At 44.5% G+C, this 23500-nt stretch overlaps 4 protein-coding genes across 5 annotated transcripts in view; all 4 read right to left on the bottom strand.

Moving 5' to 3' along the window:
- Positions 1–23500, bottom strand: part of LOC133231013 (cationic amino acid transporter 3-like) — a 128344-nt gene that overhangs the window by 90429 nt on the left and 14415 nt on the right. The window lies entirely within an intron of this gene.
- Positions 2317–11342, bottom strand: LOC133231016 (cationic amino acid transporter 3-like). Of its 2 annotated transcripts, XM_061389183.1 has the most exons (11): positions 10423–11342; positions 9685–9843; positions 7577–7754; positions 7259–7371; positions 6891–7113; positions 6516–6721; positions 6312–6414; positions 5915–6114; positions 5554–5720; positions 5174–5282; positions 2317–5006 (listed from the first exon to the last, which is right to left on the bottom strand). In XM_061389183.1, the coding sequence occupies exons 1-11, from the start codon at positions 10799–10801 to the stop codon at positions 4918–4920; spliced, it is 1926 nt and encodes a 641-aa protein (XP_061245167.1). In that variant the 5' UTR covers positions 10802–11342; the 3' UTR covers positions 2317–4917. The 2 variants fall into 2 exon arrangements, with proteins under 2 accessions (XP_061245167.1, XP_061245166.1); XM_061389182.1 differs by lacking the exons at positions 6891–7113; positions 7259–7371.
- On the bottom strand, positions 21988–23248 carry LOC133231018 (cationic amino acid transporter 3-like). Its single transcript, XM_061389185.1, has 3 exons — positions 22925–23248; positions 22547–22652; positions 21988–22379 (listed from the first exon to the last, which is right to left on the bottom strand). The coding sequence occupies exons 1-3, from the start codon at positions 23228–23230 to the stop codon at positions 22267–22269; spliced, it is 525 nt and encodes a 174-aa protein (XP_061245169.1). The 5' UTR covers positions 23231–23248; the 3' UTR covers positions 21988–22266.
- LOC133229470 (cationic amino acid transporter 3-like) overlaps positions 23248–23500 on the bottom strand; it is a 58981-nt gene continuing 58728 nt past the window's right edge. The window contains exon 8 of the mRNA XM_061385838.1: positions 23248–23485. Within this exon, the coding sequence (XP_061241822.1) occupies positions 23251–23485 (235 nt within the window). The 3' untranslated portion in view covers positions 23248–23250. The remainder of the gene's footprint in view (positions 23486–23500) is intronic.

Below are 23500 nucleotides of genomic sequence, written 5' to 3'. Positions count from 1 at the left end.
TTCTAATTAAAATAATTAAATTAATTTTTTAAAAAAGAAAATCTGTTTTGAAGATAAGGATGAGCAACTGTCTTCTCACAGGTCCACACCCTGGAAGGTAAAGTTCCCTTCCTAGACACAAGGGTCCTGTCGTCTCACTGTCTGTGCACTAGCTTGTCTCTTGAAACCTTGAAGGAGAGAACCCTGTCATGCGTGGTGTTTGCTCTTTGGTCAGACAAGGTATAAGACAGTATTGAAAAAGGTGCTTCAAGAAAGCAGTCCCTCAGAGTTATCTGAGCATCTATCTCTAGAGTATAATCCTCAATTTGGCTCAAACAAAATGCTTCCCTATTCCCATTATAGATTGTTTATTGATTATTTCTTTGGCTGCTTGAATTTTTGATGACCAAGGACCCTGCAGGGTAGGGGCTGTGAAACTGGGGGTCCCACTCAGACCCTGCTCCCTCCCAGTCCTCTTACACTTCTCAACTCCCCACAGTCTGTACACGACCTGAGACACTCCAGTGTGGGTGCACCCCAAGCCCAGCTGGACCCCAACCAGGAGGAGGGGAATTTAACATCTGATATTAATTCAAGCAGCACAGCATTGAATAAACATTGCACTTGTGTCCAGCCTTGCACAAAGAGGTGGAAGAGGGTAAATGAGAAAATATCCTTCAAGGAGTTCTGTTTGCTGAGCACACAGGCAAGGAGGGAAACGGGATGTAAGAGGTAAGGAGCTCCAGTCTTCAGGAAGGAAAACAAGGGAGAGGGAAGTGGAGTGGTGAAGGGCTGACTAGATTCTGAAATCTATCAAGTAACCCCTAAGATAAGACCCTGGACACAGACCGTCAAAACAGGACTTAAATGTAGTAGTTGACTCTTACATTAACTTCTTTTTTTTAATTGAAGTATCAGATCAGATCAGACGCTCAGTCATGTCCAACTCTTTGTGACCCCATGAATCGCAGCACGCCAGGCCTCCCTGTCCATCACCAACTCCCGGAGTTCACTCAGACTCACGTCCATCAAGTCAGCGATGCCATCCAGCCATCTCATCCTCTGTCATCCCCTTCTACTCCTGCCCCCAATCCCGCCCAGCATCAGAGTCTTTTCCAATGAGTCAACTCTTTGCATCAGGTGGCCAAAGTACTGGACTTTCAGCTTTAGCATCATTCCTTTCAAAGAAATCCCAGGTCTGATCTCCTTCAGAATGGACTGGTTGGATCTCCTTGCAGTCCAAGGGACTCTCAAGAGTCTTCTCCAACACCACACTTCAAAAGCGTCAATTCTTCGGCCCTCAGCCTTCCTCACAGTCCAACTCTCACATCCATACATGACCATAGGAAAAACCATAGCCTTGACTAGATGAACATTTGTTGGCAAAGTAATGTCCCTGCTTTTCAATATGCTATCTAGGTTGGTCATAACTTTCCTTCCAAGGAGTAAGCGTCTTTTAATTTCATGGCTGCAGTCACCATCTGCAGTGATTTTGGAGCCCAGAAAAATAAAGTCTGACACTATTTCCACTGTTTCCCCATCTATTTCCCATGATACTGTAAATTTTTTTTTTTCTTCAAAAATCCAACTACACACAGTGGAATAAAGTCGTTTAAGGTGTTGTTGAGAGTTTAGACACTGTCCAACTGTCACACCAATTAGCCTCTAGGGGGCATAATGCCTCCAAGGAGAAATTGCAATTCTGCTTACCAGTTGTAAAATACTGCAATTCAGTTGCTCAGTCATGTTTGACTCTTTACAACCCCAATGAATCAACATCTCTGAGATATGCCTGTATTGGCTCTTCACTTTGGGTCATATCGTTTATTTATTTATTTATATTTAAATTTATTTATTTTTAATTGAAACATAATTGCTTTACTATATTATGTTGGTTTCCGCCATACATCACCATGAATCAGCCATAGGTACATGTATGTCCCCTCCTTCCTGGGCCTCCTCTCCCACCTCCCACCCCATCCACCCCTCTAGGATGTCACAGAGCACTGGGTCTGAGCTCCCGGTGTTATAGACCAACTTCCCATTAGTGATCTATTTTACACATGGTAATGGATATGTTTCAATGCTCCTCTCTCAATTCTTCTCACCGTTTCCTTTCCCGACTGTGCCCACAAGTCTGTTCTCTATGACTGTGTCTCTACTACTGCCCTACAGATAGGTTCCTCAGTACCACCATCTTTCTAGATTCCATACACATGTGTTAATATATAAGATTTATTCTCTTTCTGACTTACTTCACTCTGTATTAAAAGCTCTAGGTCCATCCACCTCATTAGAACTGAGTCAAATGCATTCCTTTTTATGGCTGTGGGTCATACCATTTAATCAACATAAAAAGTGCACCATTTTTCCGCCCTGGAGAATTGTCAACATTCTGGTTTTGGTTGACTGTGTTTTCACTCGAAATGTGAATCTGTCCCTTATGTTCACGATGAGCTGTAGTTGATCTAGAGGCTTGATGACTTTCTGATTCAGCTTTTCATCAGGACTGTGTTCCAGGCGGTGTTCTGTGCTGCCTGTTACAGCACCCTGGGTAATACGGGATATCCGGTTGTCCCCCAGCAGTAAGGGAGGAACAGCCATCAGGTGATGTCAGCCTCCTCCATCAGAGTTTCACCTGACAGAATCAGTCATATTAATTGTGTCTTAAATCTGATTTCATTAGAACTTGCAAGGCAGTGACTTTGCCTAATTCTGTTCATCCTCCTCCATCTATTTTTAAATTCATTTAATAACTTTGGTTTGTTCTAATGACAATACTTTGGCCACCTGATGCGAAGAGCTGACTCATTTGAAAAGACCCTGATGCTAGGAAAGATTGAAGGCAGGAGGGGAAGGGGATGACAAAGGATGAGATGGTTGCATGGCATCACCAACTCGATGGACATGAGTTTGAGTAAACTCCAGGAGTTGGTGATGGACAGGAGGGCCTGGCGTGCTGCAGTCCATGGGGTCACAAAGAGTCACACACGACTGAGCAACTGAAATGAACTGAAAAACTTTGCTACTCAGTATCTTGAACTCCAGCTCTCCTTCACTGTATTTCAGTTGCTTGTTCCCACAAACAGTCCTCCACTTCATTATTACCAATATCTTCAATGTCTAAAATCTCAATTTCAAGCTTTCTGTTTGCAGCAACACTTTTTTATTTTGACTTCCCTGTTTCATGTCCCATCTTTTAGTTCCTTTTCCATTCAACTGTAACCATTTCTCAACCAACCACTACTTCCCATCCCCTTCACCCACCTCTGGCAATGCAGGAGATTTTTGTTTGTTTGTTTGTTTGTTTTCAATTAAGAACTTTTCCTCATCAATTCTACTGTGTAACTCTTAGGGTCTGTGACGGAAGAGTAAAGTGCTTATTACACAGTGTGATTCTGTATCTCAGGGAAGCTGGAGGAAAAGATGAAAATGACTAATTATCTTTCTCACTGTAAAATAACCCACCTTATCTGTTATTGTGCTCTTTTTCTTAAAATCTACTTTGTCTGATATTTATATTGCTATGCTAGCTTTCTATGTTACTGTTTGCATGATGTATTTGTTCCTTTCCTTCTACTTCCAACCTGTCTCTTTTCTCATGTTTAAATTGCACCTCTTTTTTCTAAAGAAAGATTTGAGTTGCCATATAACAGGAACATGAATTGGTAGTTACAAATCCTCCCACAAAGCAAAGCTGAGGCTCAGATGACTTCTCTGCTTAAATTCTATCAAATATTTAAAGAAAAAATAATATGGACACTTTATAAGCTCTGTCAGAAAAAAAAAAAAAAGCAGTATGAGAATATGTTTAAAGTCATGACATTAAATAAAGCTGATTAGATTTTCAATTTTTTTAAGTGAAATTCTTTCTTTTAAATTCATTTTTAATCTCTTTTTCTTATTTTTCAGCCACATTGCACAGTTTTTAGAATCTTAGTTTGGTGACTGGGGACTGAACCCTTGCCAAGGCAGTGAAAGTGCGGAGTCCTAACTCCTAGACCTCCATTGAATACCCTATGTGTAACTCTTTTTCCTTTGTTTTTAATATATATATTTTTTATGTGGACCATTTTTAGAGTCTTTATTGCTTCCATTTTGTGTTCTGGTTTTTTGGCCATGAGGCATGTGGGAACTTAGTTCCACAACCAGGGATCAAATGGGCACCCCCTGCATAGGAAGGCCAGGTCTTAACCACTGGATGACCAGGAAAGCCCCCTAAAGTGCAACTCTTGTCATAATATGGGCTTCCCTGGTAGCTCAGTTGGTAAAGAATCTGCCTGCAAGGCAGGAGACCCTGGTTCGACACCTGGCTCAGGAAGATCCACTGGAGAAGGGATAGGCTACCCACTCTAGTATCTTGGGCTTCCCTGGTAGCTCAACTGGTAAAGAATCCGCCTGTAGTGTAGGAGACCGAGGTTCCATCCCTGAGTTGGGAAGATCCCCTGGAGAAGGGAAAGGCTGATCACTCCAGTATTCTGGCCTGGAGAGTTCCATGGACTATATAGTCCATGGGGTCACAAAGAGTCGGAAACGACTGAGCGACTTTGACTTTCTTGTCACAATATATGGCTCCTGTGTTTCCTTCCATGTGACAGTTTATGTGTTTTCACTGGAAACAGGCACAAGGAGGCCGTGCTTATGTTCAAGTTAATACTTTATTTCTTCCTCTGGTTTCTGCTTACATTTTTGTACATTTTTCATGAAAATTCACTTTTCTGGATGTGTATTATGTTTTTCAATGTTTCCATCAGCATTTACAGCATTAAAGTCACTTTGTCCACTAGCAATAAATACACGGCTGTAAATGCATTCCACCGTCACGACCATAGAGGCTCACAGTGCCCCTCGAACCAGCAGATCTTCCAGTGCATGGAGGGATTCCACACAGCATCTATGTCCTCTAGTTAAGACAATTCATGACTAGGGATGTTTCTGTTAAGTCTGAGAAGTGGAGGCTGCTGGCTGTTGATCATTGTTCTCCCCCAGGCTGTGTTGGATCCCATATCCAAAGTATATGGCAAATCCTAGTAGGGAAATGAGACAGTGAGAAGGGAAAGTAGGTGCTCTCCTCACTCACAGATGCCCAACAGTGCTCCTATCATTGTGTCTGACACAGTTTAGGAGAGAGGTAGTAAGAAGAATAATGGACTCCGTCACTCAAGAGGCCTCTGTAGCCCAGAAAACCACTCACCAATCGCCATCCAGATGCCAAATTGGGCCCAGGTCCGAGTGGTCATCTGAATCATTAAGTAAACATTCATAAAGGTGCTCACCAGGAAGAGGGCAGGCAAAGCAGGGACCTGTGAGCAAAGTCAGTTCATTCCTGAACACACCCCAGATGTCTGAAAGGGAGACCCTACCCCCTGTGGGCAGGAAAACTCCAGTTCTACTCAGACTGTGTGCTCAGTGCTTAGTGAGACTGAGTTTGTAAAGCACTGAGTGTGGATCAGGGAACAGTCCATTGGTTTCAGCAAATCCCCTCATTGCCTGTCCAGCAAAGGATGTTTAGACCTAAAGCACACAGACCTCCTTCACTCGAGGTGGACACTTTGGGCACATGAGGTCACCTACCCTGAACGGAAGAGTACTGGGGTTCTGGGGCTGCCTCCAGATGATGACCGTGACCCCAGTGATGAGCAGCAGCAGCAGCACAGCCACTGTTGTGAGCACGGGGTCTCCAGAGAACACCTGGCTGGACCAACGGTACAGGATCAGGCTCAGGATTATCAGCAGAAGAACTGTAAGGGTCAAGGTGGAGAACAGGCTGAACTCAAAAGACGAAGATGTCAGGGCCTTGGGTCACATCCCTCCCCAGGATGCCCACATCAGAAAGAGCCATCATATCTCCACGACTCCTCAACTGACAAAATACACACTCCAGTACCATCCTGTCAATTTCAGAATATGACCAAAGAGAAATCCCACTGCTCACCAACCAGGGAGGCACATCCATAGACAATCTGGCCAGATTTCCGGGTGGGGATGGTGCTGGGAGGGAACCACAGAATCTGTAGAATGTTTGAGGTTCCTGCTTCAGGTTCAGATTCCAAAGGACCTCCTTCAACTTCAGGCTTCGTCTCAGTTTCCTCCTCTGTTTTCTCCTTCTTGCTTCCGTTCTGGGCTGGTTGATACCTGAATTTGAAATACTAAGGCAATATTAGTAACAGCCCCTACTGCTGATCCAACATCAGTCTGCCTAATGCCTCTCTTTCCCCAATCAATGGTACAGAATGTTGAGGAGGCAGCATGAAGGTAGAAGATGATTCCCGCCCTATCAACCCTTACAAGTCAAAGACCGCCCCCCCAGTCAAGGTGTCATGGGGTCTCACCTGAGGACAAGGACAGAAAATGTCACCAGGGAGTGAGCGACCAGGGACTGAAATGACATGAGGTCCACCAGGTCAGTGAAGTCGAAGAGTAACGCCATGACCGCTGGGATGAGGGAGCAAAGACGGTGGGGGGAGAGTTAGAAACCACTGGAAATACGCAAGTTAAGAAATATGATTTTAAAAGGGTGAGTTTTGTTTATTCACCTGCAAGAGTTCCAGGAACCAAGACGGCCATGATGGGGGTTCCTGTGGGGGCAACGGTATGGACAATGATGCGGGCATAGGTGGTGCGGATAATGATGGTGTGGGCATCGGTGTGGGCAGGGATCCAGGCAAGTCCCCGGAAAAGGAGCCCATCCTCTGCCATTGCATAGGTCAACTGAGACATGATAAACATGATACTCAGAAGGCTGGAAGAGAAAATGGGAATGTGTGAGAAGGTGCAGAAGCAGGAGAGATCGGGGCTTTTGCTCCCTGGTCTACATGGGGCAAGATGTCTTTCTCTCTCATCTCTCAGTCCCAAGGGCCGGGGATACCCGAGCATCTGACAGTAGGTGAGGAGAAAACCATGACACTGACCTGTATAAAAGAATGGAGAGGGTGCCAACAGCCACGACATATTTGGCAGAGTTCCACCCAACATAGATGAAAGCCTGCGGCAAGGGGCTCTCAAGCTGAATCAGGTAGTAGGGCACCACGAGGGTGAGGGCCGCCGAGACACCAAAACACACCAAAAAGCAGATGAAGAGGGAGATCGTGACAGCCAAGGGCATGGACCACTGAGGATTGCTGGCTTTTCTCCCTTCCGGAGAAGGTATTGGGTCAGTAAACACCAAACTCACTTTACTCTTCAACCTTCAAAAGCAACCTAACCTTCTACCCACCCGTGTCCAAGGGCAGCCCATTCTGTTCCCAAACCCCAATGGGACACACGATGCCCATGTTACCTGCATTGACAATGCCAACAAAACCAACAAATGCGTAGAAACATGTAGCTGCTCCCTGGAGAATTCCATCAAAAGCAAAAGGCACAAACCCTCCAGAACCCAGAAGGCCCAAGCTATGGTGAGAGAAGCAAAGAGGAAGAATGTAGGTGAGCTGTGTTCAGCCATCTCTACTGGGCTCCTCCCTTAGTACCACAGGTCCTGGGCTCCAGGAACCCCCACGCTTGGACAATCACTCCAGGTCTCATTAGTCCCCAGCATATTCCCAACTCTGCACACCACACACACATGCATTAATACAACCAAGGGTGCCCTCCTAACCTGTAGGCATCACCAGATCCAGCTGCAGCCAATGTGTAGTCCTGTTCCGTGAGCTTCCAGTTGTGCAAGTCTCCCTTAATGAAGCCAGAGAGGATGATGAAGCTGAGGACCAAAATGTTCAAGCCTGTGAACACTTTGTAAATCAGGGTTGACTCATAAACTCTCAGAGCCAGGAGTCCTGTGGGAAAAATGGAAAATGAGACAACAAAATAACTAAATCCAGCACTCCCCTAGCAATCCATTGGTTAAGACTCTGAGCTTCCACTACAGGGAGCATAGGTTCAATCCCTGGTCTGGGAGTTCCCCATGCATTGCAGTGACGCTAGAGAAATCAATACCTAAATCCATAGAGACAGAAAGCAGAAGAGTGGTTGCCCAGGGCTGGTGGTTGGTGGTTGGTGGCTGTGGACAGATGGACAGTGACTGCTCAGTGGGTACAGGGTTTCCTTTTGCTGTAATGGAAACGTTTGGTACTGGATGGGGGTGGTGGTTACACAGCACTGGGAATGTACTAAGTGCCGCTGAATTGGGCACCTGCTGATGGATATTTTCTTACTGTGACCATCATCTCACAATATCCATGTCTATCAAATCATCTTAAACTTTTACAATGCTGTTTGTCAGCTGTTGTGGTTCAGTTGCTCAGTCATGTCTGATTCTTTGCGACCCCAAGGACTGCAGCACTCCAGGCTCCCCTGTCCTTCACTATCTCCCACAGATTGCTCAAACTCATGTCCATTGAGTCAATGATGCCATCCAACCATCTCATCCTCTGTCGTCCCCTTCTCCTCCTGCCCTCAGTCTTTCTCAACATCAGGGTCTTTTCCAATGAGTCCATTCTTCTCATCAGGTGGCCAAAGTATTGGAGCTTATGTTTTCGGCATCAGTTCCTCCAATAAATATTCAGAAATGATTTCCTTTAGGATGGACTGATTGGATCTCCTTGCAGCCCAAGAGATTCTGAAGAATCTTCTCCAGCACTACAATCAAAAGCCTCAATTCTTTGGTACTCGGCCTTCTGTATGGTCCACCTCTCACATCTGTACATGACTACTGGAAAAACCATAGCTTTGACTAGATGGACCTTTGTCAGCAGTGATGCCTCTGCTTTTTAATATACTGTCTAGGTTTGTCATAGCTTTCCTTCCAAGGAGCAAGTGCCTTTTAATTTCATGGCTGCTGTCCCCATCTGCAGTGATTTGGGAACCCAAGAAAATAAAGCCTCTCACTGTTTCCATGTTTTCCCCATCTATTTTGCATGAAGTGAATTATATCTTCCCTTGTAGCTCAGTCAATAAAGAATCTGCCTGCAGTGCAGGAGACCTGGGTTTGACCCCTAGGTTGGGAAGATCCCCTGGAAAAGGAAATGGCAACCCACTCCAGTATCCTTGCCTGGAAAATCTCATGGACAGGGGAGCCTGGTGGACTGTACTCCATGGGAAAGTGTCGGGCACGACTGAGTGACTAACACTTACGTAAAGCTGGGAAAAACAATAAAATGGTTAAATTGACATGAATTTCCTCTCAGTTAAAAAAAAAAACAAAAACACATAGCTTTGATCTCAGTACAGAGGAAGAAACTTGTTGGTGTAGGTAAATGATTACCAGCTGGGGTGATTTTTTGCTCTAAGAGACATTGGCCCTGCCTGTTGACATCCCAATTGTCACAGTTTTGGGGTTGGGTGTCACCGGTACCTAGTACATAAAGATCATAGATGCTATTCAACATCCAAGAATGATTTTTGGGGGGGTACCCCTCTTGGCATGTGAGATCTTAGTTCCCTGACCAGGGAATGAGCCCAAAACTTCATCAGTGAAAGCACAGTGTCCTAACCATTTGACCACCAGGGAATTCCCCCAACAACATTAAAAAAAAAAAAAAACAGAAAATGTACAGGACAGCAGCCCACACCAAAGAATGATCCAATCTAAGTTACCAATAGTCCAAGGGTAGGAAAAAATGCTCTCTGTCTTGCCTTCCTCTCTTTCTTATTCCAAACCCTTTTTCCCAGTCTTAATTCCCCACCCTTCTGCCACCCTAAGCCTTCCCCATGCCAGTTCCCCCTCCATACCCTGTTCTTCCCTTTCTGTCTCTGGTCCCTTCTCACCTGTGAGCAGCAGCACCAGGCCCAGGGCAAGAAAGTCTGGAAATGAGGCCAGGAAGTAGGGCATTTGCAGAGAGAAAGTTCCCTCTAATGCCTCAGAGATGTGGTTCCCAATCAGGTTGTCAAAGATGGAGCTCCAGGCCTGGGCTATACAGGCAATGGCTGCAGCAACAGAAGAAGGAATGTTTACAAGCAGACAGAAACTGAGCCCCTATTATGCACCATGTGAGATATTTGGGGCAGTAGGTGAGCAAAAATACACCTGATCTCAAAGAGTTTCTTCTCATGGGGTGGACAGGGGAGACCCAGGTGGTTCACAAAAGGGCCAACTATTTAATATTCTAGAAGACAGAAGTGATGGAAAACAAAGAAACACAGGTAAATGAGACTAGGAGGGACTAGATCAGAGTTGAATTTTTAAGTTGAGGTGTAAGGGAAAATCCAGGAAGGCAACAGCTCAGCAAAGACTTCACTGTGGTCAGAGGATGAGCCTAGGGATGTGCTTCCCTCTCACCCGCTCCCTACAGTTCCCTTTACTCTGGTTTCTCTGTCCATCACTTAAGGAAAGCAGGACAGACCTGCATGCAACGAGGTTGTGCAGTTTTCCTGCCACCATTTCCCCTCTCCCAACCCTGCCCCGAAGGTGGATAACAGAGTTCTGATGAATGAGTGAAGCCCCTACTCATCTCTCCTACTTTCTCCATCTTAAGGCCCACTTCTCCCCACTCCCCATCATCTCACCAATAATTAAATACAGTAAGAGGTTCCAGCCAGTGATGAAGGCGTACAGTTGTCCCATTGTGACATAGCTGATGAAGTACACAGTACCAGGTTTTTCTACTCCAGCTGCCAACTCGACATAACACAGCCCAGACAACAGAGTAGTCAGGCCGGCCACCAGTAAGAAAAGGATGATTGCTGGTCCAGCTACGTATTTGGCCACTCCTCCAATCAGGATGTATATGCCAGCTCCCAACATGTTGTCCAAACCTATCACCACCAGGTCCAGGGTGTTCGGAGGAGGGGTCTCAGAACTCTCAGGTTCCTCCCTGAACTGTGGCTTCCTGCGGACCAGCTTCTGACCAAACTGGCGAAGATACTGACCCAGCATCGTAGACATAGTTGAGGGGGCTATGATCTGCTGAGAAAGCAAGGCATGAAGTCATCAATGATGTCCATCTGCCCTTGACCCTGGAAGCTCAATTCCACAGAGGAATGGAGGGATGGGGAGCAGGTGGTAAAAGGACACACTGGGCAAGTTCTCTCTGTGGGAACTTTGGTTTCTTAAAATAAAGAAGATTTTTAATGTTTCAAGATTACTCAAAGATTTGCTTGAAGAGAAGTGAGGGGTACAAGAATATGTCTTCCCAAATGTGCCATTTTAACTCAAGGATTCTTTATGAGCTAAAGGTAATTAAGACCCAAAAGGCTTGGGAAAAGCTTCCTGTCACTCCCTTGTCTGTGTGTGTTAGTTGCTCAGTCACGTCTTTGCAACCCCAATAGACTTCTCTGTCCATGGGGTTCTCTAGACAAGGATACTGGAGTGGGTTTCCATGTCCTCCTCCACGGGATTGTCCTAACCCAGGGATTGAACCCAGATCTCCTGCATTGCAGGCAGATTCTTTACCATCTGAGCCACCCTTAAGCCACTCGCCAATATACAAATATTGTATGGTTCCATTTCTATGACGTATCAAGAGGATAAAAGCCATAGAGACAGAAAGTTGAATGGTGGTTTGCCAGGGGCTGGGGTTAAGGGGGAAATGGGGAGGTATTGTTAAATGGGGCACAGTTTCCATTTTACAAGATACAAAAGAGCTCTTCAGATTGGCTGGACAGCAATGTAAATACACTTAACATTAGTGAACTGCACACTTAAAAATGATGTAGGTGGGAATTCCCCGGCAGTCCAGTGGCTAGGAGTGAGAACTTTCACTGCCATGGACCTGCATTTGATCCCTGGTGGGGGAACTAAGATCCTGTGAAGCATGTGGGTGTTGGGGCTGAATTTTGAAAAGAACGGTTATGATGGTAAATATTATGTCATGTATATTTTACTACCTTTTTGCTGTTGTTACTGCCAAAGATAAATAAGAGACCAGCTTCAAAGTGTTGCTGGGTGTACAAACCTTAAGGTGATTGAATACAAATCAACATAGCATTAACTTGAGCAAACTCGGGAGATTGTGAAGGACAGGGAAGCCTGGTGTGCTACACTCCACAGGGTCGTGAAGAGACAGGCATGACTGAGTGACTGAACAACAACCTACCATCATTACCTACAGACACCAACATCTGCTGTTATGCAAGTCCTTTACAGTTCCCTCATATCAGCAGATGAGGAACTCATAGATTTAAAAGGCAGACGGTATGCAAGAGACTGAAGTGGGTGGCCCATATATCATAAGCCCTGTATAAAGATAATCTTCACTATTGTTTGAGCATCATTCAAAAAAAAAAGTGAGTGATAAAGAGCCTGCCTGCCAATGCAGGAGATGTAAGAGACGCTGGTTCGATCTCTGGGTTGGGAAGAACCCCTGGAGGAGGAAATGGCAACCTACTCCAGTATTCTCGCCTAGAGAATCTCCATGGACAGAGGAGCCTGGCGGGCTACAGTCCATAGGGTCACAAAGAGTCAGACATGACTGAAGTGACTTAGCACACGTGCAAGAACCTCCAGGCACTGATCCAACCTCCCCTCCCGCTGGCCACCCCCCACCACTGATTCTCACACAAAACACAAGAGCTCCCAGCTCCTGTTTTCATCTGTAAAACGGGTCTCTCCACCCTCAGGCTGGAGCTGGGCTGACCCCCTCCACTCTGGGGTTGCAGAGGTCTCTTTAGGAGGATGTGAACTCAGCACCCAGTCTCCTACAGAAGAGGGTGACCCAAGACTTACTGGATCCTTGGAGCAGAGCCTGGAGCACTGGGTCAGTCAGGGAGGCTGAGGGTAAGCCGTGCGGGGCTGGAGCTGAGACATCTCCAAAAACTGAAGCAGGGAGTCCTGAGCACAGAAGACAGTCCTCACCCCTGGGTTGTTGGGGTGGGGGTGGGGTTGGGCGGGCGGGGACCATCTGTTCTGTTGCTATCAGCCCTGACTCCTCTGTGGTTACCCTCGGGGGAGGTTCTGAGAGGGTTTTGTTTTTTTTTAAGTAGTTAAAATGATTTTTTGTTAATTAATTAGATTACTGATTGGTTGTGCTTGGTCTTTGTGGCTGCGTGCAGGTTTTGTCTAGTCACAGCGAGTGGGGGCTACTCTGTGGTGGTGCAGGAGCTTCTCACAGCTGCGACTTCTCCTGTTGTGGAGCACAGGCTCTGGGCGGGCGGGCTGCCCTAGCTGTGCCTTGTGGCCTCAGTAGTCCCGGCTCTAGAGAACGGGCTCAGGAATTGCAGGGCGCAGGTTTAGTTGCTCCACACCATGTTCAATCTTCCTTGATCAGGGATCAAACCTGAGTCCTCTGCAGTGACAAGCAGATTCTCTACCACCAGGGAAGGCCCTGAGATGTTTTCTTTGTTGTAGTAAAGTACACACAACAAAATTTACCGTTTAATTCATGTTAAGTGTCCAGTTCAATCATGTTTTGTGTGTGTGTGCTGAGTCACTTGAGTCACGTCCGACTCTTTGCAGCTCCACCAGGCTGCTCTCCGTGGGAGTCTCCAGGCAAGAATACTGGAGTGGGTTGCCATTTCCTCCTCCTGGGGATCTTCCCAATCCAGAGACTGAATCCAGGTCTCCTACATCTCCTGCATGGGCCCCCGGGTTCTTTACCACTAGTGCCACTCGGAAAGCCCCTCAGTCATGTTAGGTATATTCATATTTTGTGCAACCAAATTCCAGAACATTTTTCATCTGTCAACGCTGAATCTCTATTTCTATTAAACAACAATTCCTTCTTTTTCCTTTTCCGGTTCCTGGCAATCACCATCTACTTTCTGTCTCTGTGAATCTGATGATTCTAGAGCCTTCACTTAAATGGAATCACACAATACTTCTCAAGTATAGTCACACTTATTTTACTGAGTATGATATCATGTGTCAGAATACCCTTCCTTTCTAGTATGATCAGTGGGCACTTGGGTTGCTTTCATGTTTTAATTATTGTGAAAAATGCTGCTATGACCATGGGTGTACTCTCAGCTCTTTTGGGTATATCCTCACAGGTAGAATTGCTAGATCATAAAGTCCTAAGATTTTTATCTGCTTGTGATGGAGAAAATGTTCACATATTGAATATTTTCAATGGGAAAGTCATTTGGCCTATACATGGTTCATCTTGAACTGTGTGTGAACTAAAACAGCCTGTCTAACCCTCACAGCTCATCTGCTTTAACCATTGAGTTAAAGAGCATCTGGTTTGAAGATAAGAATGAGCATCTCCCTTCTCATGGCGTCCATGTTAACACTCCCTCCAAGATAAGGTTCCCTTCCCGGATACCAGGGCCCTGCTGTCTCACTGTCTACATACTAAGTCTGTTTCTTTTTGAAACCTGAAAGAATACACCCTGTCGTGTGTGATGTATGTTCTCTGTTGGATGAGGCATAAGACTGTGCCGGAAACCATGCTTCAGTGGGACAGTTCTGAGAATTCCCTGGCAGTATTCTGTGTGTTCACTGCAGTGGGCATGGGTTCGATCCCTGGTATGAACTAAGGACCCTGCACACTCCCCTCCTCCCACACGCCATGCAGCAGGGCCAAAAAAGAAAAGAAAACCAGAGCAGTTCTTCAGAGTTATTTAAGAGGCTGCCTCCCAGGCTATAGTGCTCAGCTTGGCTCAAGTAAAACTCTTTTATTCCTGTTAGATTGTATATTGATTCTTTCCATGGACACTTGAACTCATTTGATCGTAAAGGACCATGAGACATGTGAGCTGTAAGACTTGGGACCCGACTTACAACCCTGCTCCCTCCCAGTCCTCTTGCTGAATACCCACTGTCTACACATGACCTGAGACACTCCAGTGCGGGAGAACACACAAGCCCAGCTGGACCCCAACCAGGAGAAGGGGAGCTTAACGACTCTGATGTTAATTCAAGCAAAGCAAACATGGAACCAGCATCGCACCTGCACCCAGCCTTGCACAAAAGGATGGAAGAGGGTAAAGGGGGTGTGACTTGGACTGCTTCTTCAGGGAGCTCTGTTTGTTGGGAGAGCTGAGCACAGAGATGGAGAAGGAAAACGATGCAAGAGATCAGGAGCCCTGCTCCTCCTGGAAGGAAAACCCGAGAGTGAGAGGGAAATGTTGCAGCTTTGGAGGATGCTAGTGAAGTGGTGACTATATTCTGACCCAAGTCAAGTGACCCACATGCTAGAACACTGGGCACAAACCAGCAAAAGGAGACATAGATGCAGTACTTGATGGACTCTCACATTTGCTTCTTTTTTTAACATTGAAGTATAGTTGATTTACAATATTGTAAGTTTAAAAGAAAAGAAAAACTGCTACACAAGAAGAAAGAGGCTTAACCTATTTCAGAAAGTTTTAGTTTGTTGAGTGAGGATGCACTTGAATCCCCAAAGTTGGTTAAAAAAAAAAAAAAAGTCTAGTGTTCGTCATTCAGTCGGGTCTGACTCTGTGAGTCCATGGACTGTGGCCCGCCAGGGTCCTCTGTCCATGGGATTCTCCAGGCAAGACTACTGGAGTGGGTTGCCATTTTCTTCTCCAGGGGATCTTCCCAAACCCTGTATTTGAACCAGGGTCTCCTACATTGCAGGAGGAGTCTACCATCTGAGCCACGTCTGTGTTTCTTGTTGGCTGGGCAGGGTCTTCATGCTGCGGGAGCTTTCTCCATTTGCAGTGATGGTGCGGAGGCTGCTCTCTAGCCGTGGTGCTCAGGCTTCTCTTGTTGGGAGCACAGACCCTAGGGTCACAGGCTTCAGCTGTGGCACAGGGGTCTAGAGCACAGGCTCAGTAGTCAGGGGGATTACTTTAAAAGAAGACATTGGAGATACAATGGATGCAGAAAGAAGCCTTCTCGGAGCCTCCCTTATCAGACTTAAAGCAGAAAGTTCTGGTAAGTACAGCTGCCAGAAAGTCCCTCTCTGAGGAGAGGCTGTGCCCAATGGCTCCCAAGAGCCCAATGGTGAGTAAAACTAGGACAATAATCGTGGACACAGTGGGGGAAGGAGAGGGTGGGACACATTGAGAGAGGAGCATGGACACATGCATGTGATCATATGTAAAGCAGATGGCCGGTGGAAATTTGTATGATATAGGGAGCTCAGACCTGATGCTCTGTGACACCTAGAGGGGTGGGATAGGGTGGGAAGTGGGAGGGAGGCTCAAGAGGGAGGGGACACATGTCTGCCCATGGTTGATTCATGCAGATGTATGGCAGAAACCAATACAAAGTTGTAAGGCAATTATCCTCCAATTAAAAACAGAGACATTTGCATTTTTTTTTTTTTAATTTTGCTCTCTGGGAGTTTTCTAGCCTGAAGAAGCTGGAAAGACCACTCATACCTGCAGACACAAATACTATTACAAAGCGTCTCATCTCTGATTTCTTAATTTATTTGTCTTTCCCAAAGAAATCCATTTATTCTTCCCATAAAAGCTATTTCTTCCTACACCCCTCTACTAAGTTAGGCACAGAAGCCTGCAGCTTTAATCACTTAGCAAGTTATACTTTCGTTGTCTCCTGCATATAATCCTTCCTCCTGGTAATTTGTCTTTTCTGTGTCTTTTTTGCAGACTTCAGTCAAAAAACCTAAGAAGATAAAGTGGGGAAGTGTTTCTGTTCCAAGAGCAGTAAAGTTTAACTGTTCCCACAATATGATGTTGCTACTGAATAAAATGTGTGGCCAGGTAAAGGAAGTAGTGGACAGAATTCAGGCATTTAACGTTGCCATAGAGACGACTATGTGCCAGGAACTAAAATAGGCATCAGAGACTAAGAAGGAAAGAGCACTCCCACTTTACAACAGGGGGCATTGGAGACAGTTTATCTGAAATCCATTTCACACATCATATATTTTTTTAATTTTTAATTGGAGGATAATTGCTTTACAATGGCTTATTGGTTTCTGCCACACATCGTCATGAATTAGCCATAGGTACACGTATGTCCCCTCCCTCTTGGGCCTCCTCTCCCACCTCCCACCCCATCCACCCCTCTAGGTTGTCACAGAGCACTGGGTCTGAGCTCCCTGGGTCATACAGCAACTTCCCATTAGTGATCTATTTTACACCTGGTAATGGAAATGTTTCTTTTTTTTAATTAAATTTATTTATTTTAATTAGAGGCAAATTACTTTCAATATTGTATTGGTTTTGCCATACATCAACATGAATCCACCACGGTGTACACGTGTTCCCAATCCTGAACCCCCTCCCACCTCCCTCCCCATACTACACCTCTGGGTCATCCCAGTGCACCAGCCCCAAGCTTCCTGTATCCTGCATCAAACCTGGACTGGCAATTCATTTCTTATATGATATTATACATGTTTCAATGCCATTCTCCCAAATCATACCCCCTCCCTTTCCCACAGAGTCCAAAAGACTGTTCTGTACATCTGTGTCTCTTTTGCTGTCTCCCATACAAGGTTATCATTACCATCTTTCTAAATTCCATATATGTGCGTTAGTATACTTTATTGGTGTTTTTCTTTCTGGCTTACTTCACTCAGTATAATAGGCTCCAGTTTCATCCACCTCATTAGAACTGATTCAAATGTATTCTTTTTAATGGCTGAGTAATATTCCATTGTGTATATGTACCACAGCTTTCTTATCTATTGATCTGCTGATGGACATCTAGGTTGCTTCCATGTCCTGGCTATTATAAACAGGGCTGCGATGAACATTGGGGTACACGTGTCTCTTTCAATTCTGGTTTCCTCAGTGTGTATGTCCAGCAGTGGGATTGCTAGGTCATATGGCAGTTCTATTTCCAGTGTTTTAAGGAATCTGCACACTGTTCTCCATAGTGGCTCTACTAGTTTGCATTGCTACCAACAGTGTAAGAGGGTTCCCTTTTCTCCACATCCTCTCCAACATTTATTGCTTGTAGTCCTTTGGATCTCAGCCATTCTGACTGGCGTGAAATGGTACCTCATTGTGGTTTGGATTTGCATTTCTCTGATAATGAGTGATGTTGAGCATCTTTTCATGTGTTTGTTAGCCATCTGTATGTCTTCTCTGGAGAAATATCTATTTAGTTCTTTGGCCCATTTTTTGATTGGTTCGTTTATTTTTCTGGAATTGAGCTGCAGGAGTTGCTTGTATATTTTTGAGATTAATTCTTTGTCAGTTGCTTCATTTGCTATTATTTTCTCACATTCTTAAGGCTGTCTTTTCACCTTGCTTATAGTTTATTTTGTTGTGCAGAAGTTTTTAATTTTAATTAGATCCCATTTGTTTATTTTTGCTTTTATTTCCAATATTCTGGGAGGTGGGTCATAGAGGATCTTGCTGTGATGTATGTCGGAGAGTGTTTTGCCTATGTTCTCCTCTAAGAGTTTTATAGTTTCTGGTCTTATGTTTAGATCTTTAATCCATTTTGAGTTTATTTTTGTGTATGGTGTTCGAAAGTGTTCTAGTTTCATCCTTTTACAAGTTTTCCCAGGACCACTTGTTAAAGAGATCGTCTTTTCTCCACTGTATATTCTTGCCTCCTTTGTCAAAGATAAGGTGTCCCTAGGTGCATGGGTTTATATCTGGGCTTTCTATTTTGTTCCATTGATTTATATTTCTGTCTTTGTGCCAGTACCATACTGTCTTGATGACTATGGCTTTGTAGTAGAGCCTGAAGTCAGGCAGCTTGATTCCTCCAGTTCCATTCTTCTTTCTGAGGATTGCTTTGGCTACTCGAGGTTTTTTGTATTTCCATACAAATTGTGAAATTATTTGTTCTAGCTCTGTGAAAAATACCATTGGTAGCTTGATAGGGATTCCATTGAATCTCTAGATTGCTTTGGGTAGTATACTCACTTTCACTATATTGATTCTTCTGATCCATGAACATGGTATATTTCTCCATCTGTTAGTGTCCTCTTTGATTTCTTTCACCAGTGTTTTCTAGTTTTCTATCCTTCTCCAGGATAGATCACATCCTGGGCCATAAATCTAGCCTTGGTAAATTACAAAAAATTGAAATCATTCCAAGCATCCTTTCTGACCACAATGCAGTAAGATTAGATCTCAGTTACAGGAGAAAAACTATTAAAAATTCCAACATATGGAGACTGAACAACACGCTTCTGAAGAAGCAACAAATCACAGAAGAAATCAAAAAATAAATCAAAATATGCATAGAAATGAATGAAAATGAAAACACAACAACCCAAAATCTATGGGACACTGTAAAAGCAGTGCTAAGGGGAAAGTTCATAGCAATACAGGCATGCCTCAAGAAACAAGAAAAAAGTCAAATAAATAACCTAACTCTACACCTCAAGCAACTAGAAAAGGAAGAAATTAAGAACTCCAGGGTTAGTAGAATGAAAGACATCTTAAAAATTAGAGCAGAAATAATTGCAAAAGAACAAAGGTGATCATAGCAAAAATCAACAAAGCCAAAAGCCGGTTCTTTGAAAGGATACATAAAATTGACAAACCATTAGCCAGACTCATCAAAAAACAAAGAGAGAAAAATCAAATCAATAAAATTAGAAATGAAAACGGAGGGATCACAACAGATAACACAGAAATACAAAGGATCATAAGAGACTACTATCAGCAATTATATGCCAATAAAATGGACAACGTGGAAGAAATGGAGAAATTCTTAGAAAAATACAACTTTCCAAAACTGGACCAGGAAGAAATAGAAAATCTTAACAGACCCATCACAAGCACGGAAATTGAAACTGTAATCAGAAATCTTGCAGCAAACAAAAGCCCAGGTCCAGACAGCTTCACAACTGAATTCTACCAAAAATTTAGAGAAGAGCTAACACCTATCCGTGGAGAAGGAAATGGCAATCCACTCCAGTACTACTGCCTGGAAAATCCCATGGACAGAGGAACCTGGTAAGCTACAGTCTATGGGGTCGCAAAGAGTCGGACACGACTGAGCGACTTCACGTTCACGTAACACCTATCCTACCCAAACTCTTCCAGAAAATTGCAGAGGAAGGTAAACTTCCAAACTCATTCTATGAGGCCACCGTCACCCTAATACCAAAACCTGACCAAGATGCCACAAAAAAAGAAAACTACAGGCCAATATCACTATGAACATAGATGTAAAAGTCCTTAACAAAATTCTAGCAATCAGAATCCATCAACACATTAAAAAGATCATACAGCATGACCAAGTGGGCTTTATCCCAGGGATTCAAGGATTCTTCAGTATCCGAAAATGGAAATGTTTCAATGCTCCTCTCTCAATTCATCCCACCCTCTCCTTCCCCCACTGTGCCCACAAGTCTGTTCTCTATGTCTGTGTCTCTATTGCTGCCCTACAGATAGGCTCATCAGTACCACCATCTTTCTAGTTCTATATATATGCGTTAATGTAGAATATTTGTTCTTCTCTTTCCGACTTACTTCACTCTGTATTAAAGGTTCTACGTCCATTCACCTCATTAGAATTGAGTCAAATGATTTCCTGTTTATGGCTGTGGATCATACCATTTAATTGGTATAAATACTGGACCATTCTTCTGCCCTGGGGAATTGTCAACATTCTGGTTTTGGCTGATTGTGTTTCCAGTGGAAATGTGAATCTATCCCTTATGTTCACGATGAGCTGTAGTTGATCTAGAGGCTTGATGACTTTCTGATTCAGCTTTTCATCAGGACTGTGTTCCAGGCGGTGTTCTGTGTTGCCTGTTAACAGCACACTGGGTAACACGGGATATCTGGCTGTCCCCCAGCGGTAAGGGAAGAACAGCAATCAGGTGATGTCAGCCTCTTCCATCAAAGTTTCATCCAACAGTTTCAGTCTCCATTGTTTCCCAAGTCTGTATTTCAGTAGACCTTGCAAGACAGTGAACATGCAGAATTTTCCTGTTCATCGTCTTCTATTTTGAAATTCATTTAGCAACTTTGCTGCTCAGTTTCTTGACCTCCATCTCCCCTTCTCTCTACTGCAGCTGCTCATTCCCACAAACAGTCCTCTACTTCATGATTACCAATGTCTTCCATGTCCATAATCTCCGTTTCAAGCATTATTTTCTTCAGTAACATCTTTTTATTTTTACTTCTCTAGTTTCACTTCCTATCTTTTAGTTCCACCCAGCCATAACCATTCATCAACCAACCATTACTTCCCAACCCTCTTTCCTCACTTCTGGCAATGCAGGGTTTTTATTTTTCCAATTAAAGAACTTTTCCTCATCAACTCTACTATGTAATTCTAAGAGTCTGTGACAGAAAAGTAAAGTGCTTATTACACAGTGTGATATATGTCTCAGTAAAGCTGGCAGGGGGAGAACGCAATGGCACCCCACTCCAGTACTCTTGCCTGGAAAATCCCATGGATGGAGGAGCCTGTTAGGCTGCAGTCCATGGGGTCGCGAAGAGTCAGACACAACTGAGTGACTTCCCTTTCACTTTTCACTTTCATGCACTGGAGAAGGAAATGGCAGCCCACTCAAGTGTTCTTGCCTGGAGAATCCCAGGGACAGGGAAGCCTGGTGGCTGCCCTCTATGGGGTCGCACAGAGTCGGACACCACTGACGCGACTTAGCAGCAGCAGCAGCAAAGCTGGCGGGAAAGATGAAAATGACCATTTCTCTTCCTCAGTAAAATAATCCATTTTATGTATTATTATTCTCTTTTTCTTAAATTCTCCTTCACCTGATATTAATATGGCTATGCATCTTTCTTGTGTTATTGTTTGCACAGAGTATCTCTTCCTTTCCTTCTGCTTCCAACCCATCTGCTTTCTCATATTTAAAATGCAACTCTTTTTTAAAATTTACATTTATGTTTTTTTCTTAATTTTTGGCCACATTGCACAGTTTACAGGATCTTAGTTCCCCAACCAGGGAATGAACCCTGACCAACCATGGCCGTGAAAGTGCTGCGTCCTAAATCCTGGACCTCCAGGGAATTCCCTAAAGTGCAACTCTTTTTTTTTTTTTTTTTAATAAGATTTAAAAAATATTTTTAAAGTCTTTATTGCTTCAGCTTTATGTTTTGTTTTGTTTTGTTTGGCTGTGAGGCATATGGGATCCTAGTCCCATGACCAGGGACTGAACCTGCACCCCCTGCTTTAAAAGGGAAGTCTTAATCTCTGGACTGCCAGGGAAACCCCTGAAGTACAGCTCTTGTCACAATATATGGTTACCTCTGTTTCCTTCCCATGTGACAATCTATGTGTTTTCACTGGAAACAGGCACAAGAAGGAACTGCTTATGTTCAAGTTAATACTTTATTTCTTCCTCTGGTTTCTGGTTACATTTTTGTACATTTTTTCATGAAAATCCTCTTTTCTGGATGTGTATTATGCTTTTAAAAGTTTCCTTCAGCATTTGCAGCATTAAAGTCACTTTGTCCACTAGCAATAAATACACGGATGTAAATGCATTCCACCTTCACGTCCATAGAGGCTCACAGTGCCCCTCGAACCAGCAGATCCTCCAGGGCATGGAGGGATTCCACACAGCATCTCTCTCCTGTGGTTAAGATGACTCAGCACCAGGGATGTTTTTGTCCAGTAATTGGGAGTTGGAGGCTGGTGTCTTGCTCAGTGTTCTCCTCCAAGTTGTGTCGGATCCCATATCCAAAGTATATGGTAAATCCTAGTAGGGAAATGAGACGAAGAGAAGTAAAAGCAGGCGCTCTCCTCACTTATAAATGCCCAATAGGCCTCCTCTTATGGCATCTGACACAGTTTAGGGGAGAGGTGGTAGGAAGAGGATTGGGTTCAGTCAACCAAGAGGCCTCTTGACTCCAAAAAATCACTTACCAGTCCCCATCCAGATGCCAAATAGGACGCTGGTCCAAGTGGTCATGTGCACCATCAGGTAAACTTTCACAAAGATGCTTACCAGTGGGAGGAAAGGCAAAGCATGGACCTGTGGGCAGTGTCAGTTCATCCCTGAACACACACTAGTCACTGGAAAGGGAGATTCTATGCCATGTGGGTGGGACAAGTTCAGTGCCATTCAGGCTGTGTGTTCAGTGCCTACTTAGATAGTGCATGTAAAGCACTGAGTGTGGATCAGGGAAGGGTCCATAGGTTTCAGCAACTCCCCTTCTTCCCTGGTCCAGCAAAGGAAGCTTAGACCTAAAGCACGCAGACCTCCTTCACTCAAGGTGGACACTTTGGGCACATGAGGTCACCTACCCTGAAGTGAAGAGTAGTGGTGTCCTGGGGCTGCCTCCAGATGATGGCCGTGACCCCAGTGATGAGCAACAGCAGCAGCAGCACAGCCACTGTTGTGAGCACGGGGTTTCCAGAAAACAACTGGCTGGGCCACTGGGCCAGGATCAGGCTCAGGATGGTCAGCAGGAGAACTGCAAGGGTCAAGGTGGAAGACAACAGGCTGGACCTGGAAGACAAAGATGTCAGGATTCGGGTCACACCCTTCCCTAGGCTACCCACATCAGGAACGGACATCGTATTTCCAAGACTCAATAGACAAATATACATTCCTATCCATCCTGGGAATTTCAGAATATCACCAAAGAGAAGTCCCACTGCTCAGCAAGCAGGAAGGCACATCCACAGACAATCTGGCCAGATTTCCAGGTGGGGATGGTGCTGGGACAGAACCACAGACTCTTTAAAATCCTTGAGGTGTCGGCTTCAAGTATAGAGTCCAAAGACCTTTCTTTGACTACAAGCTCCATCTCAGTTTCTTCCTCTGTTTTTTGCTTCTTGCTTAAATTCTGGTCTGAGTGATACCTGAATTAGAGGTAT

The sequence above is a fragment of the Bos javanicus genome, chromosome 18 (assembly GCF_032452875.1).
Source record: "Bos javanicus breed banteng chromosome 18, ARS-OSU_banteng_1.0, whole genome shotgun sequence".
Lineage (NCBI taxonomy): Eukaryota > Metazoa > Chordata > Mammalia > Artiodactyla > Bovidae > Bos > Bos javanicus.
The sequence above is the reverse complement of the archived record's forward strand: the minus strand, read 5'-3'. Positions and strand labels throughout refer to the sequence as shown.